The 14,932-nt window shown below is 37.4% G+C and overlaps 2 protein-coding genes across 4 annotated transcripts in view; both read right to left on the reverse strand.

The window, feature by feature from the left end:
* The window catches only part of LOC139130144 (uncharacterized), a 483,832-nt gene that overhangs the window by 222,969 nt on the left and 245,931 nt on the right, over positions 1–14,932 (reverse strand). The window lies entirely within an intron of this gene.
* The window catches only part of LOC139126933 (uncharacterized), a 34,607-nt gene continuing 27,949 nt past the window's right edge, over positions 8,275–14,932 (reverse strand). For both annotated transcript variants that reach the window (XM_070692854.1, XM_070692862.1), the window contains exons 2-4: positions 14,137–14,632; positions 13,796–13,862; positions 8,275–9,081 (exon numbers count right to left, since the gene is read on the reverse strand). In XM_070692854.1, the coding sequence (XP_070548955.1) occupies positions 9,023–9,081; positions 13,796–13,862; positions 14,137–14,632 (622 nt within the window). In that variant the 3' untranslated portion in view covers positions 8,275–9,022. The remainder of the gene's footprint in view (positions 9,082–13,795; positions 13,863–14,136; positions 14,633–14,932) is intronic.

The raw sequence follows: 14,932 nt of genomic DNA on the forward strand, positions 1-14,932 counted from the left end.
CACCAATCCGCATATCAGGTGCCAGCCCCCGCACTTCACTTTTCCTGTTCTTGGACGAGAACCAGATTATTTCAGTCTTCGAGTCATTTGAGTGCGAGCAAATTTGCTCGCAACCAATGACAGATCTCATCTACACACGCCTCAATAGAAGCGGTGACAGAGCTTGTGGGGAATCGCCACTGGACAAAATGCTTGATGTGCGCTTTGCATATATACGTATATTGACGTATATGGAACATAATATTAATTGCATACGCAACGTATAGATATAGATGAGTTGAACTTTGAGTTTTAAATTGATCTATATTTAGTGATTTTATTAGTATTTTATAAGTATTTTAGATGTGTTAATATAAGTCTGTCACTTTCTAGATGCATAATGACGACGCGTCATGCTTGCTTGTAAAATGTGTCATTTGGGCGTATTTTAACCTCACTGCCTTACGATTAATGTATTTTTTTTATTTTAAGTAGATTGTAATTGTCAGCTATCGCCATGCTTCGTCACTGTTTTGACCAGCGAGAACGCTGGGTATAAAAAAGGTAGGGAGAGTGTAACGCTCCTCCTGTAGAGATTGTATCTTGAAGCGTCCTTCACATGGCCAAGGCGTGTGAAGTCATTGACTCAGATCGTACGAGAAGCAGATAAGAGATAGTGTGATAGTTTATCTAATTATTGGTTAAGATTTCAGTGAGAACAATCGGGAACGGGATATTCCATGGTGTGATCTTAATTGGTCTTAAGAAACCATCGAAGACTGGCGGAAAAATTACCACGTGATAACTTTTGTAATTATGTAAGTTTGAAGATGTATTTAACTTTGTAGAGAGCTTAGACTAGATACACTTGAGATCAGGGAGGAGACGGTGAACGTTACGGTCGCCATCTTGCAATGAAGTACAAGGTTGTGTTACAATCTACATCTTGGTGTGTCAGCTTCAGTTACTGAAAGCATTACGATCCAGACTGGTACCTCAACTCTTAAATTCCCCTTTACTACGAGTGCGACACCATGACCCTCACGATAGGCGGCGGACTGAAATCTGCCAAACAAGGAGTTCTCACCAGATATTTTGTGAACTATATATGCGCACATTTCTCAATAAATTTATCCAGAAACAGACAGTTAGATACTGGTCGGTAGTTTTTCAGTTCGTTTCGGTCAAGACCGGATTTCTTAATAAGAGGTCTAACTATTGCCATTTACAGTCTTGTGGAAGGTACCCCTCGCGAATGACTCAATAACAATCTTCGCCAACAACGGCTAAAGACTCAAAACAATCCTGAACTAGACTAGTACTGCTCAATTGCCAACGTTTTTGTCGACATCTGGTTCAAAACACGCATAAGATCTGCTATGGTAAATGGAGTAAAATTTATCAACTTTGACTGACAAGGTGTCGAAACGTCATCATAAGGGCTGCTGCTGACGAGACTCGAACGAATCAAAGAGATTTTGCGAACAAAGAAATCTGCAAACGCATCTGGGAACAAGGCAGTTTCCATTTCAGGTAAAATATTTGATTATGACTTTTTACCACCGACAATTTCATCAACAATGGCAAACAGGAATCTACAGTCAGCATTCTCAATACTGTTACGATGGTATGCAACTTTACATTCACTGAGATGAATATTATATGACGCCCTAGCGGTCACGAATGACCGTCTATGAACTTCCAAGCCACTGTTTAGAAATTTACGTTTCAATGATCTCAAAACTCTCCTGTCATCAAGAAGCTCATTGGAAATCGATGGAGCTCGTGGTTTATCACGCATGACTTTGGTTTTCAATGGGGCAAGTTCATCCAGTGCGTTGGTAATCTTAGTACGGTAGAAAACAGCCAAGTCGTGAACATTCATATTGTCATCCAATGATTGGATTGATGAGGTAACCAGATCCTTCAATCGATTCAGGTCAATGTTCTTCAGTATATAGTGTTCTGCTTTGTAAAATAATTTTCGACAAATTGGTTATGATATCTTTTTTCTGATAAGGCAGATAAAGTGTTGTTGATCCATCTATCTTAGTATGGAGAAGCTGCATTGTGGATCAATGGTGATTGGCTTTGAGCGATAAAAGATTCTCTCGTGTTCCCGTGTGGTATTAAAAGTAATTGTATTAATAGTGAGCTCTGATTTGCCCAGACGGTCACTTGACTGTGCATATACTTATGATATACTGCACAGTTGGTAATTCCTATCTCGAAAGTGGGTTTCTTTTACATTGTTTTTATTTTCATCACAAGTTTTAATATACTGATATTATATATCCATAAACAGCCCCAATAGGTTGGGTACATCACTCGGTTTTGACCATTTCACTCCTTATACACACGGATTGAGTTCGTGCGTATATGTTATTTACCGGTCAAAACAGTGTGGTATCCCTCCCAAATGGTGCTTTATTGCTTATATATCACTCGCGATACAATTAAAGAAAAGGTATCAATTATTGCTGCTGTCATATAAACTCTGCATGAAGACTGTGGAATCAAATTCAGAGTTTGTAGATGTGAAACATATTATTTTTGACATATTGTTTAAAAATTATGCGTATTGAACTTATTTAAATCTTTAAAAGTACTTTCATATTGATGCATTATGCCATAATTGCCCGAAAACATACGCATAAATTCTTCCTGTGATGCCTCATCCAAAAGTTATATCAAATTTGCGATTTTTTAAAACCAAAGTTGTTATACAGCTGTTCACTTTCTTTCCTTGTTTGAGTTATTGAAATGAGTAAAATTATGACATTTAACTGGTCCAATAATAATTTCCATTCAAGGTAACACATTACTACGTCCATGGGACATTTGTGATTTACAAATTTAAGTAGGACCATCCTGAACCACTGATAGTTAGTGGTGGTACCAGGTGTCCGGAATGGGTAAGCGTACCCTGCTAGCATGCTACATCCGTCATGATTAGCCCCAATATTGTCTAAATATTCTATGAAATTATACAGGATATGAATCACTGTAATAAGTCAAAGCCAGGAATGCTGTCTCTAATCATTTGAGTGACCGAGGTGTCATATTTGACCACCATGCCGTCATATCGACCGTAGTACTTTTTGAAAGTCCTAACTAAACACAATTGGAACTATTTTGTGATTATAAGATCTTGAGCATTTCGTTATGATCTATTTGAAAATCATCAATCTAACAGTGTTTTTTGTGTGAAGGCGGGGGCAAATTTTATAAATTATTGATAATTGCACAATCATCAAATACATCTCGAACAAATTTTACATTTTTGTCTAGCTTTTCACTCGCTTAGGAAAGGAGAACCAATTAAACGTAACTGATTTGTCAATTGTGTTTAGTTTAAGTCAAAATACAAATTCCCTTTCCAAGGTTGATTTGTAGGCATTTACTGTTCTCACCAAATGATGCATGATAAAATTTTAAATTTTCGATGGGAAAATGGCCTTCTACCTCTACCCAAATTAGTTCTGCTGTAGTTTACGTTTTTTTGGTGATCTCTCTTCAAATGATTTGGTAGATGTTAAGAAAATGTCTTGTACATTATTTATTTCATATACAAGGAAATGAGACCTGGTAAATTTGATTAAACTACCCTTTTCTTGGGAGTGTGCTCATTAATGCTGGAAAATTTTACAAAATCACTGAATTATTTCAGCCCTTCTATTTAAAATGACCTATTTTGGTAGATGCAAAGAAATGTAATCAATATCATCTGTTGAAACCTTAAAATATCAACGGCGGAAACCAACAGTTTTTGTCTGGATTTTCTAGGGACTGTGCAGAGATGTCTTTGCAGCTTTCAGGGCCACTCCGAGGAGACCCTAAATCTTTTAGAGACCACACTGACTTGACCTTAAAACTTTCAGGGACCACCCAGATGAGTCCTTGAAACTTTTAGGGACCACCCAGATGTGACCCTAAATCTTTCAAGGACTATCCTGGTGTGACCTTGAAACTTTCAGGGACCACCCAGATGAGTCCTTGAAACTTTCGGGGACCACCGATGAGTCCTCGAAACTTTCAGGGACCACCCAAATGTGACCCTGGATATTTCAAGGACTATCCTGGTGTGACCTTGAAACTTTCAGGGACCACCCGGATGAGTTCTTGAAACTACAGGGACCACACAGATGAGACCCTGAATCTTCCAAGGACTATCCTGATGTGACCATCGCTCGTCAGCTTGGGCATTCACAAGCATTACTCGGTAAAGCTGACAGGCAAAGAATCACTGGAAAGATTTGGTCCGACTTCCTGCACGTAAGCGTCAATATTCAGCACCTCGAAGTTAATGTGTGATTGTGTAATGGCTTAACCCGGCGTCCTCATGGCTCCAATGTGTGACTGGTCTGCGGTGCTGAAACACGTATTTGCGTATTAATCACGCGACGAGATCTACATGGCATGTTCTCCCTGGCATAAATGTGATGAACTGGGCAGTGGCTGAACCTTCAGTCGATTTAAACGAGCCTCTTGACGATTAATGGCAATGTACTCGTTTGTTGAATATGCTGTCCGAGCCGACGCGACGCTGGTAAACAATTTGCATGATGGCATATTCCATTTTAATCTACAGGGACACCTAGGGCGCATCGTGCGATTGTGTAAGGTCCCGGGTAAGGTACATGTTGCTCTTTCATGCTGTAAAGTTTTCCCACCGTTTAAAATACTGTGGTTGTATGTTACAGTCTTCATGATTAATTTGGAGATGTTGTCAATGATGCTTTTCTCGTTAAGCGAGACACCGAATCGTACACCAAATAATATGGTCCTTGCTAATTAACATAATAAAGGTCACGGGTCACATTGTTGTGAGACTCTGCATTGTTTCAAGTCGATTGTGTAAACGACGCGACATTCGAATGAATTTTGTCCACTGCACTAATTCCTTTGTCGGGAAAGGTCACCGATTCTGAATGTAGGACGTCCATTACCTCAATTATTTAATGACAGGACTACATGGAAAGCAACGGAGTACTGGATATCGCCGATGAATTTGATGTATGTTACCAAGGTCCTTTGTGGAGTGACAGTGCTGTTCCTGATCTCGACAATGATGTCAGCAACTGTGATCGTAGCGTGAACATGACTAAGTCTATGAGTCCTTGAATCTTTCAGGGACCAATTGAGGTGTCCCTGAATCTTTCGAGGACTATCCTAATGTGACCGTGAAACTTTCAAAGACCGCCAAGACGAGTCCTTGAAGCATTCAGGGACCACCCTGATATGTCCCTGGATCTTTTAGAGACCACTCTGATGTGACCTTGAAACTTTCAAGGACCACCCGGATGAGTCCTTGAAAGATTCAGGGACCACCCGGATGAGTCCTTGAAACTTTTAGGGACCAACCTGAGGTGCCCCTGAATCTTTCAAGGACTATCCTAATGTGACCTTGAAACATTGAGGGACAACCCACATGAGTCCTTGAAACTTCGGGGACCACCCTGATGTTTCCCTTAATCTTTTTTTAAGGGACCACTTAGATATGACCCCTAAACATTGTTTGAAATAGTAAAGAACCAATCAGATATGATCCCAAAACCTTCAAATGGGTGACCACTCACTCTATAGATATTGTATTTTTATAAGTGATGTATATGATTTTAGTGATGTCACATGTCACTTTAATAAATAAATACTACTACTACATCCAGGTCCTCTAAACAATACAGCAATCATCAAGTTTTGACCTTTAATCTTGAAATTTTCAAGAATGTGTATCAATGAGATGAAATATCCTAAAAAAATTGTCAAAAAGGATAAATTTACATTTTTTGAAAAGCAGATGTCTTTAAATACTGCAATTGTTTTCATATTACTTTAACATTTAGTTCGATAATTACAGTTTTGATATTTCCACTAGAAATATTGATGATTACTAAATGCTTTGAGTAAACCCTCTCTTAGAAAGCATATTCTGTGACTTTTACTGTTCATCTTATAATCACAAATAGTTCCAATTGTGTTACTAGTTTTTTGATGTGTATCCCTGTCTCACTAGTTTTGATGCCAATGAGTTGTGTCTCTGTAGAAAGTCAGCGTAGGAATCACAAGCCCTACAATATCTGAGAAGTTGAGACACGTACACACCATAAGCAGGTACAGACGGAATATTACTTGACAAGTGGAGATAGTTCATGATTTCAAAATCGAAATCATCCCTTGTGTCATACAGCTTAGTGTGTAGCCCATTAGTGCCTACTTGTAGGAACAGATCAAGATATGAAACAGAGTTCCTACCCTCTGTTGTTTCTTTGATTTCCAACTTACCAGGATAAATATGATGTAAGTAGTTTGATATGTCTGGATTCTCTAGACTAGTCAGATCATCAATATATCTGTGCGTGTTGTTAAAACGCCTTGCAAGTTTTTTAGACCCTACTTTGTTGAGAGATTGTAGTAACTCTGTTTCATATGAATCCAGAAAGAAGTAAGGAAGAAGGGATGCACAATTTGTACCCATTGATATGCCGATAGATTGCTGTACTGCCATACCACCAAACTAACAAATATGTTGTCGATTTAGAAATTAAAAATTTTACAATTTCTTCATCCGTGTATTTGTGCTGGGCATCCATCTTTTTACTGAAATAACCTGACCTATGTTTGATGGTAATGTATTGGTACCTTCTACTGTCATTTTTATGCAGGAAAGCTTGTTTAAAACGTCTTTTCTTTACCACCATTTTAACTTCTTTAGTGCTATTTAATGCCCTGAAGAGTATTTTTCATGTTTATTTTAACAATTAAATATCAGTAAAGTAACACAAACTTGTTAAGTGGAGGATTTGTCACTGCATAATTTTTTAGTTTTCCCATCAAGCCATATCTTGTTGAACAAATAACTGCCTTAGTGTTTCAGAGATACGATATTTATGTGGCTTCCTTCTTCGCTGCGTTTGGTAGGAGATAGACTTGGTTCAGTCGGTGAATTTTAAAAAATAAAATCATTTATAATAGTTTCTCTTGTGTCTCTCGTATTTCGTACAAACCTATCCGGAATTTGGCAGCTCACGCCAGAATTTCCCAGCGATTGAATGCGTCACGTTTGAGTCTGCGCAGTAGTGAGTTAGTTTCTGCCGGATTCACCGACTTGGACTTCTTGCAAAGTACAGGCGGTGAGACGGACTGTGTACACAGTGACGTAGAGCAAATACAAAATGATTGACAGCCCCCGCCGTTATTCTGGCCAATAAGAAGAACGCTTGCTAATAAACCTCTGCATGCATTAAAAAGTTTGTTGTCATCTCCGTGCAAAGCTAGACATCGAGTACGTTTTATATCTGGGCGAATAATAGCATCAAGTTCGTACATCCACCGCGTTTTACAACTGATCGGTCGACCACCGCTAATCATGCGAGATTACCAAAGAAAGCTTGTTGAGAGTTACATTGAGGGAAAAGATGTGTTCGTCTGCACACCAACCGGCAGCGGAAAATCACTGACATACGAAGTCGCTCCACATTGTTTTGATTTCCATCGCTTCGGGCACGTAAGAGAACAGGCTCCAACTGTAAGGACGGTGTCTTTTTCCATCCTTGAATAACCGGCCACGATTTTCGCATTTTGTAACATGGGCCCCACAAACAACACATATTTTCACGCGTTTTCGGTGATAGAACAGAGGTCGTGCTGACTTTTGTGGGAGTGATCGCACTCGACATTATTGTCAACAACGCCATGTGAGTTTTATGCACGTCTCGTTTGGGTCAATTGGTAACTCCTCCCAATGTGTAAAATTTAGTGATGTCATCTTATGAATAATATATGAGTAAAGAAAACGTCATCTCATGAATAATTTATAGCAACGCAAACCCTGCAAGAAAGCCAAGTCTGTGATTCCGGGTGAAACTCCGCTGTGTAGCGTTCACTCCACTCATTGCGTTCACCCTACTTATCGCGTCCACTCACGCACGCGTTTCACATGAAAGGAAAATACAAATCATTGCGTTCACTCTACTCAAACATTCACAAATCACAGACTTGAACCAAGTCTAGGTAGGAGAGGAAACATTACCCATACCCCTATCCCTTAAATGTATATTATAGAGGATTATACGGCATACCATATATTAGGAAAACAATCGACGCACCCCATAAATCTCAAGATACACACTTTTAATGTTTTGTTCTTCTTTATTGCATTAATTTCTTTAAAATAATAAATAAATATCTTGTAAAAATTGTTTGGAGGTACAGGAACTTAATTATTTGGTTTGAAATTAAAGAAATTTTACAATATATATTTATTGGCCGATAAACAATTTAATTGATGCTTGAATATTGATTTAACCCCATTAATATTGATCTAACCCCATTAAGTTCTATACCAATGGTAAGGGCAATATCTGGGCTTTCTAAGAATGTATTGTTTATGTTACTTCGTTGTTTTTTTTTTCCGACCAGCGGTAAATATGTTACTCCTAACCCATTCGTATTTTACTGAGGGCATGACGACCCCCTTCAAAACAAGTCGTTACACTCTTATACAACTTCAGTTAAATGGCACATAAGCAGATTATGACAGCTGAGAATACTAGCTAACATAAAATCGTATTGGGTAAAATGCCCCAGAGGATATGATTTCGATACCTGGCCAACGGACTAACTGTTGTTTGCATATTGTTTAAAAAATTACTTAAAATTGACAAACTGAAAGGTTTACGTTGTGTAACTTTCAAATAGGCGATTTTACCCAATATAGTTTTATGTATCGACGTTCGTATATTAATTTATCCCGATACGTTATATATCAATGAAAAGGCCATGATATGTGCCTTCTAAACATGTAAGTTTATAGTAGATTATTGTCTCTGTTTCCGTCGAGCGGTAAATATGTGACCCTACCCCATTGTTGAAATCCAAGATTGACCAAGATGGCGGCCCAGATGGCGCCAAAGGAACCCCATTTGAAAATATTTGATTTTGGGAACATCAAAATTAATTAACTATAGACCCTAATGATTACAAAATGTAGATTTAAAGAATATATACAAGGTGTGCATTAGAACCCTACCTTCCGACTAGATTATACCATTGTGGAGCCTTTTCTATTATCTGTATCTTCCGGGCCACCAATGTCCTCACCTGAAATTAACCGGACGCAAACTTGAAAATTATGTTACTGTTGTACAACGTAACGAGCAGTACTTCAACAAATGTAATCAAAATATGTAAAATAATATCATGTTATTATTTATTATTATCAATATATCAATTAAAGTTTATATTGTTCCTATTAATGGTAGATTATAAAGTCACATTTAACACATGTTTTATCGTTTACAACTACCTTTTGTTATGCTCGTCAATATATATTAGCCGATAAGCTAAACATATAGTTCTTGTATTCTATTTAAGGTCCCTTTCCACCTTTATCGGGGTATTTTCTGTCGAAAACACGAAAACTTGTTTTTTTCCCCCCTGAAAAGTATTCTTGTAACATCGGTCTTCAAGTGTGAAGAATATGTTGGTTTTAAGTTTTTGTTTCTTGATGAAATTTTGCAAGACAAATTAACAAGAGGAACAGACGCACGTTTTTACGTTTTGAGACTACCATTAAGTCCTGATTGGCAACCGGCATGAAGCGGCAGCGTCGTATGCACTTGACAACATCTGCTGTGAAAATTCCATTGACCCCTACCGTTCACTGTGTGTGCCAAGACCATCGTGTATACGCAGCGATCAGGCGTAGAAAGGTGTATCGTACCGTTTTTCTTGTGGGGGAACCGCTCCCCAAAGATGGCAACTTATTAAGTATTAAATACAACGAGGCCAGACGTGAAATTTTTGACGATCCAATTTCAGGTTAGTTCGGAACACAATTGGCAGCATATATCGAGTGTAACGATCTACAGCACGAGTAACTGCAGGGCACGTAGTTATTATCAAATACAAGTCACGGTCAAGTTCGCTTGTCCGAGATCGCCAACAAAGGAGCCGTCATTATTTACCGCCTGGGGGTCGGAAGAATTTCATCGGAAACTTTAAAATTTCGAGTAACCCCTCTGCAAACAATGATGAATTTGAGTAACCCCCTCTTTGACTCCGAAATTTTGACTGGCCCCTCCATTAGAAAAGTTAAATGCCAATACATTTATTTGAAAAAATTACAAAATTCAGGTACTGTATTAGTAAAGACCTATCAAATCCTGATGTGCCCTGCTAGATTACCATCCGTTATCTCATGACAGTTGACAATTGAAATCATCAAACTGAAATTCAAAGTCACAACAAAGTACAGATATAAAAGCTCACGCTAAACCAGTATCTAACCATATAGTATAATGTTTAATTTGGATGGGTATCATGACAGGGTTTTAGCTAGGATATCTGACAGGGGGCAGCAATTGAAAGCAAGAGGGAAAACATGCGAGAGGCTGATGGGAACAGCGTGGGAGGGCACTTTCCTCTATCTTAAATAAAAAAAATTCTGAGATATTGATGTGTGCAAGGGTGTAGTCTGATGCAATCTGAGAGTTGTTTTGAATTTGTTGACTAATTAATTGAAACTGTAAGAACACTCCAAGGGCTCCCTTGAGGTGTTCTAATAGTTTCAAGTAATTAGTCAAAAAATTAAAAACAACTATCAGATTGCATCAGACTGCACCTTGCACTCATCGAAAATGTTTAGAAATTTATGTTACGTTGCAATATGAGAGGTGTTTAAATTTATTTTGCATCTTGAAAATCGTTTGTCCTTGCCAAAGAAATGCACTTTTAACTTTAAAATCACAGAAATAGCTTGTTTAATACATGGTATATGACCGAAAATGTATTTTATAGGAATGTTGGCCGCCATATTGGAAATTTGCAAATCAATGAAGTGCCTATATAAAAATTATACCGCCAAAATGATTCGCTGAACCAAATAATTAGCGTCAGACTTTTAAATCGATGAAATAACTTGTTTAACATGTGATGTATGGCCAATTATGTTTTTTTGTCGGATGGTTGCCGCCATATTCGATTTATGCTCATTGGGCATATTTTCCTTTAGTGGATCCGAGTAAACTTTTCATATGTTGCTCTTGGTACCTCTTTAAAATACATTCTAAAGAAAAAAAATCTGTTGCGATTTGTGGTGGGTCTAACCCTATTTTGACTTGACTATATGTGAAAAACAGTATTCAGTTTGCCAAAGATTGAAGACAAATGAATATGCAGGAATGGGAAATCTTCGACCTTCTTGTGTCATTTCTCAAGCTGCAAGCTTCTAATGAAAAGCCTGAATATGGTATGAACACGATGGGGACTTATTTGGGAGAATTTGATCTTCGTATTTTTCATATTTCTAAAAATTGTGAGGTGCCCTGTAGCTGAATGTTGCGATATTAGAAGTTACTCATAAAACAATTAGTGTGTAACGTAAAAAGAAAAGTAAATGCGCTCATTTTAGCAGATTTTACAGACCCTACTTCACTGTCTAATTCTCCAAATTAGTTCCAATGGTGTTTATGTTTAAATGTCAAAATGCTTATTGTACTGACGTCAAATAAATTATATTTTTCTATGATAATAAAATTAGGATGAATTCACAACAGTTCAGTTTTGTCCTAGAACCTGTGAAAAAATTGAGAAAATGCTGTGTGCAATGGTGCAGTCTAGTGCAATCTGAGATAATTTTCCATTTGTCTTTTACCAGTAAAACTGTTAGAACATCCCAAGGAGGGAATAGCACGAGAGTGGGGTGTCCCCTAAGCATCGAAAATTTTGAGAAATTGATATGTGCAATGATGCAATCTGACAGGTGTTAAATTTATTTCTCACAAAAATTAAAGCAACCCCTTCTTCCTCTCCGAATTTTGAGCAACCTCCTTGAAGTTTTCTAGTTTTTTAATAACCCCCCCCCCCTCACATTCCTTCGACCCCCAGGCCGTAAATAATGACGGCTTACTTACTTTTGTTCATTTCAACACAGTCCCTCCACCCGAACAGTGATTTTAATAATCCTCGGGGCAGAAAGTAATTTTGATGAGAATCCAAAGGCTACATTTGGCAGCATAATCAAAATCAACGAATCCTGTCGGCGAGCCGCCTATTTGTAGTTGATTTCGCTACATACTGAACGTTTTATTTTTGACACTTTTTGCGCGTTTGAAAAAGCATTCGGAGCAGTGGAAACATTTGTTAATTTTAAACATCTTTTGGAGAAAGCCCGTATACAAAAAATGGTACGTTACTAGGGACCTCAGTGATATCGACCTAATACCGCAACATACCCGTACATGTTCAGCATTCAAAGCAGAGATGGAAACAGCATCATGAGAGGGAGAAAACGAAAAGGGTTCTTGAAAGCTCACAACAACAATACCGATGTCCATAAGTGTGAAAGACAGCCTGCGAATGTCAGACGAAGGATCATACTACAACAAAACTTTAACGCCGATGCTCGACGATTTTTTGTTCGATGAGATTTATAACAATGCCGATGACAAACATTTTTGGACACCCATCGACGACAACAGCAGCTTAGATGATATGATTTTCTTGTGTTTATGTTAAAGTTTTCTCAAATTCTCTCCCTTGACTTTGTTGCCGTTGACTGGCAATCGGTTCCTGTTAGCCAAAATGACTCCAGAAACACTCTTCATCACAGAAATGTTGTTAAGAGCGAATATTGTCTAAGAAACGGTAGTATAGTCGAGTGATTATCGGTTTTCAAGGCGCATGAAGTTCGAAAACATTAGCAGATCTATGAATCAAAGCATGAAGGTCTCTTTTTACCTCTATGATCACAGACACTGCCAATGTATATTAACATACAAATGCAGGTATTTTTGTTGTGTTGTCAACCACAGTCCCTCTATCCACGAGGGACAGTATGTCAACAATATTCTATGAACTATGTCACTCATTATCGGGATCGCCTGATCAGTACCTTCAGCGGTTATGAACCCTTTCTTAGATCGAATGCTGACATAAAATTACTATTATTATATTTACGTTTGTGTAGACGGCATCGAGATGCCGTAGCAGTCCCGACAGTAAGGTCTAAAAGTTAATACTCTGTCAAAATCTTCCTGCTAATCCGTCAACACTTTTGCACCATATTTTACCTGACACTCCTCAAGTTTATTTAGTCATCGGCCCATGTGTATATTGTGTTCTGAACGGAAACATCGCTCCCGAAAACCACTCTTTGTAGCCTTGTTTCAACCGTTGACACAGATTTAAATTAGTGAACATACTGTTTTTGTATTTATCTGGCGAATAAATTTTTTTATGGCTGTTCAAAAAGAAAATCCGTCCCAATTTACTAAATCAGCTTTTTCTCAGTTCGACATTTTGCCATATTGCAGTACGCTTGAACGGAAGTTCAACAGATTCTCACAGATGTTTGTCGAAGAGATTTTCTTTAAAAAAGTCTCAATTTTTTTTAAATAAGATCTTTAGAGTGGGATTGGCGCTGCTTAATTATATTAAGCGATTGATGAAGTTTGATTCAACACTGTGGAAAAAATAAGGCCTTTTACGAAAATCTGACACATAGTTTTTTAGCCAGTATTCTGAAGTGCAATTACATGTTGACACCTAGACAATAGCCCCCTTCCGCTCTGACTTAAAATGTTACGTCAGTTTACCGAATTTCTTTACACTCTAAGTAAAATTTTCATAACATCATCGTCCATTAATTTTCCTCATGAAAAATCATTCATAGAAATAATTTTCAGGTGATATATAATATGCTTTGTAAAATACACAATTTGACGGCAAAATTTATGTTTGAAAAGAAGCCATCACAAAGGTGGAAAGCTACTTTAAACGAATTATTAAAAATGCAAAGGAAAAGATTTTGTACCTGGTGCGACTGTCATAGTGGCCTGAGTTTTCTGGTCTTTCTTTAAGTTACTAGTGCTTCCCTTGTTCTATTGTTAGACAAAAATATATACAAAACAGAATTATGATCAAGATTGTCGAATTTTCTGATGATTTTAGTAGCTAAAATCCCGACAGGATTAGTTGATTCATATTTTCTTGCAATTTGAATACCTGAAAGTGAAAGAGATACAAGGAAAGAAATGGAGGTAAGACTGAAATACAGGGTTAAATTTTAGAAAAGGGAATAAACTAAAGGGCAGCTATTGCAGCGAAAGAATTTAAAATTTTAAGTGTTAAATATAATAACTTTAAAGCACTCACCCATGATAATACAAAGTTAAGAATCTTCTTCTCGGCTTTATTGTAAGTAAATATTATTGATCCTCCTTGCAAATCTGTCTCTGGTACACTAGGATGACGTTTTATTGTCAATTCGCAGTGGTTCCGCCGTTTAGGAAAGCAGAACATAATATTATATTCACAAGTGGTGAAAATCTCAAATGCCTTATCAATGTTAAAATTGATCCGCTGTCCTTGTATCACGTCTATATCACTGGTAAATGGGACAGTATCGTCATCAGATCTGTGGTATCCGTATTCTGTCCAATAAACTATTCTTGCCTCGACATTTTCATATTCAACACAATCCAATAGTAACTTGTCTTCGTTCTGCTTGCTTTGTAATAACACTAAGTTGGCAAGAAATCTTCCGGTCCATAATCTCTCTATATAATTGTTAATAGCTTTAAGTAGCCATGGGTATGTGATCCCATAAGTTATGCTCACGCCTGCAACTGTAATGGCCGCAGAAGAGTAACTATAAATTCAAAGATAAGATAAGAAAAATTGTATGTTATATAGGACATTGCATTTAAAGGCAGTGTGACAGAATTGTGGTTTGAATTTGCCTATGAATATGGTTATATATGATATATGGTTATATATATATAATAATATATATATATATATATATATATATATATATATATATATATATATATATATATATATATACTGAAGTATACAGATGTCCTCGATTTGTCAAACAAACGCTCTGAGTTGGTTTCAAATGTCGCCACCAAAACAAATATTATTATCGAATTTTAACACTACCTAC

Source organism: Ptychodera flava, chromosome 3 (genome assembly GCF_041260155.1).
Source record: "Ptychodera flava strain L36383 chromosome 3, AS_Pfla_20210202, whole genome shotgun sequence".
Lineage (NCBI taxonomy): Eukaryota > Metazoa > Hemichordata > Enteropneusta > Ptychoderidae > Ptychodera > Ptychodera flava.